Consider the following 3,498-nt stretch of genomic DNA (forward strand, 5'->3'; position numbering starts at 1 on the left):
TGACTTCATTAGAAAATTGTAATTTAAAAATTAAAATGAGACCTACATGCATTTTATTGTATAATACTTTTGTGCACATCTAAGGTCTATCCGATAGTCCTTATATTATCTTACTCCGCTGTATTTGGTAAACCCACCCACTTGGTGATGTTTTAACTACTATTCCCATTACATATATAGTTGTACATTTCTGTTTTCTTGCCTATATACCAGAGCTCCCTCCATTCTTCAAGAAAGACTTAGTAAGTATGGAGGCTGAGGAGGGAGCTACAGCCTCCCTGTGCTGTGAGCTGTCTAAGGCTGGAGTGTCAGTGCAATGGAAGAAGAACAATCTGCCGCTGAGAGCCAGCAGAAAGTATGACATGAAGCAGGATGGCTGCCTCCTGCAGCTCCTCATCAAAGAGCTCAAACCTGAGGACAGTGGCAGCTACACATGTCAAACAGGAAGTGCAGAGACCACTGCAGCTTTATCAGTGAAAGGTGTGTGCATTTGGTGAATGGCAAAGTTTACTATAATAACATACTTTAATGCCACAGAAAAGCACTGCAGTGTTGATATATTTTTGTGATCTGGGGCTTATTGCAATTCCACAAATAGCAATTCAATCAATGTAAGGTAGTATGTGTAGTTAGTCTAGACAAAAATGTTACATTTATTTCCAAGCATCATCATCTTCATTTCAACTCTCAAGCACAATATATGCCTAAGACATTTCCCCCCCTCTTTATGACAATGTTTTACAGAGCTCCCACCATTTTTCAAGAAAGACTTACAAAATGTGAAGGCCGACGAGGGAGGTGAAGCCTCTCTGTGCTGTGAACTGTCTAAACCTGGAGTGTCAGTGCAGTGGAAGAAGAACAAGCTGCCACTGAGAGCTAACAGGAAGTACGAGATGAAACAAGATGGCTGCTTCCTCCAGCTCAACATCAAGGAGCTCAGACCTGAGGACAGTGGAAGTTACACATGTCAAGCAGGAAGTGCAGAGACCACTGCAGCTGTGACCGTGAAAGGTTTGTTCCCTTGAAAATCTCAATCTGTCAGCAAGCTTTAAATAATGGAAAACCATTTTTAAATAAATACTCATTCTCATCCGAAGTTGCTGAAACCATTTCCTAGTGGAGCAAACATCACTCTCTATAATATTTTTCTACATCTAATTTCGCCTTAACTTTATATTATTTTAAATGTTATTTCTGCTATGCTTAAACATCCAACACTGTTATTCCCATTTTATATTTCAGAGCTCCCGGTTTTTGGCGATCCTGTTGACTTTACAGGTCAGTTTGATTGTCTGCCCTCTCTTTGTTGTTGCAGTCAGACAACGGTGACTCAACCAACCGGTGTGGACCTGTTGACAGTCACAAAACACAATACAGCAATCACTCATCAAGCATTTAATGAAATATTAATCCAGATCACTATTTCAGAAGCCAATGTAATATCAGCTGCTGTTGTAATATAAAGATATAAACCACATGCTTGACAAACGGAACCCAGCTTGTCTGGAATCTATTTCTATTCCCAAAGAAAACCCACTTACTGTTACAGTGGCAGTCGAGATATAAGAAGTCCGATAGAATAGAGACTGGAGGAGAAGCGGCGGATGAACGAAGCGCGTTTGAGAGAGCAGCTACTGCTGTTAGGCTTCCTTCAGGTCTTCCGCCAGGAAGAGTTTGACCCAGACGGAGGAGGAGCGTCCCTGCCGTGTGTCCTCCGCAATGAGCCCCCTCTGTGCTCATGCCACAACCCCCAACCAAGACTTGTCATCTCCACCCACAGTCTCCTTTATTTCAAACATCAATTCAGCTGGATAAAGTGAGAATGAGAAAGGACAACTGAGTGGGAAAGCAGAAGCTGGGGTCACTTGTAAAAAACGCTTTGATAGCACACTAAGGACAGGGAATTGTCATCAACCATGTGGCTATATGTGGTATTAAATGGTTTTTATTGTGATGCTTCAGTAGAATAAGTGAGAACAGGAAGAATAGATCTGACCTTCATTTTGTTCTTGAAGGGTTAGGTGTCATTGTTCATACTGGTGTCCTCCTTGAGTTTACCACAGGTGTACAATGGAATTCCTTCTTAACAGAGGAAAGGACTTGGTCTCTGATGCCCCCTAGAGGTCGTCTTCATTTCTGGCGTTTCCTCCCACACTGTGAAGATCTCCCTTGCGGGGGGTGTTAGGTAATTAACAGCAAAGTTAATCAAATTGCTATGTTTAATGCTTGATGACTCATTTCAAATACTTTTTATTTGATTGTACTTTTAGGCAGTATTGTGATAACAGAGTATTTAAGTGTGCCTGGAAAGCGCCACCACTATATGTTACCACCGCGCTTCTCTTTCTTCAACTGATTCTTACGCCTTTTTTCTGTTTACTTCTCCTCCCAGAGTTTTTGTCGCACACACACAAAAACAGAAAACGCCGCGAAGGAAGGAAAAAACCATGAGGGAAGGAAGGAAAAGAATGACGCAAAGGAAGGAAGCAAAAAAACCATGAGGGAAGGAAGGAAAAGGGACCTTGAACGAAAGGAAGTAAGAAAAAAAACTACGACAGGAAGGAAGGGACGGAACAAAGACCGAACCGGAAGGAAAGGAAAAAAAACGATATGACAGGAAGGAGTGGAAGGAAGGGGAAAAAAAACGACAAAAGGAAGGAAGGAAGAAACGACGAAGACGTTCTTCCTTTTGTCGTTTTTTTTTTTACTTCCTCCTTTTTTTTTTTTTTTTTTCCTTTTTTTCCCTTCCGGGAAGCAGTGTCAGTAATATTGTCATGCGGGCGACGGGGGCCAGAGTCAGGCACACTCAAAAATTTCTTTAGAAATTTTCAGTTGATGCTGCACTTTGGTAATTAATAGAAAGCCTTACCACCCGTTATCAATGTAATTTTCTGATCCAATTTCATTACAACAGATTAATTTCAGCTGAGAATTTCAACCTTTCCCACCACAGGAAACATCATTTTCACTATTTGTGACAAAAAAAGGATAAAGCTATTAGACACAAATCCAAACCAGACTATAAAACATGTCAATTATATGTAGTTACTTGTCGCACAGGTCGCCCAGAGGGCGGCTAAGAGGAGTGGGTTTAGCTCTCGCTGAGGGGGACAACTTGATTGCAGTGTTGTCAGGACCTCCCTTCCAGGGTAGACAGGACACCATGGAAGAAAGGCATCCTCCAAAAGCCAATCAGGCTCTGGCCACTTTTGGCTTGGTTTTATTAACTCCTGCCAATAACATTTTTATTGACATTCCAAGGTATTTTGACACCTTAGCAGCAGACGAAGCGTAAGCTTAAGTTCATTTATATTAACTTCAATTCAATATTCAATATTGCAAAAATATTTCGATAGCTGCTCGATTCCCTTTGTGCTCAACGAAACAACCAAATATTACTATTTAGTCTATTCATAATATATTTCCAGTCATTGCCCTCCCTCTCATGACAATGATCATTAAGGTTCACACCTATCTTGTTAAAAAATAAAACTGTAT

The 3,498-nt window shown here is 41.0% G+C and overlaps 1 protein-coding gene across 1 annotated transcript; it reads left to right on the forward strand.

Moving 5' to 3' along the window:
* The first annotated feature begins 231 nt into the window (after positions 1-231).
* LOC113744692 (obscurin-like) lies at positions 232-1,025 on the forward strand. The gene is made up of 2 exons (XM_027275403.1): positions 232-480; positions 745-1,025. The coding sequence occupies exons 1-2, from the start codon at positions 249-251 to the stop codon at positions 1,023-1,025; spliced, it is 513 nt and encodes a 170-aa protein (XP_027131204.1). The 5' UTR covers positions 232-248.
* Positions 1,026-3,498: the final 2,473 nt, after the last annotated feature.

Source organism: Larimichthys crocea, unplaced genomic scaffold (assembly GCF_000972845.2).
Source record: "Larimichthys crocea isolate SSNF unplaced genomic scaffold, L_crocea_2.0 scaffold11165, whole genome shotgun sequence".
NCBI lineage: Eukaryota > Metazoa > Chordata > Actinopteri > Sciaenidae > Larimichthys > Larimichthys crocea.

Coding starts and splice junctions, on each gene's coding strand:
- LOC113744692 (XM_027275403.1), top strand. CDS start 249: ATGGAGGCTGAGGAGGGAGCTACAGCCTCCCTGTGCTGTGAGCTGTCT. Junction 481..744: donor TGCAGCTTTATCAGTGAAAG/GTGTGTGCATTT, acceptor AATGTTTTACAG/AGCTCCCACCATTTTTCAAG.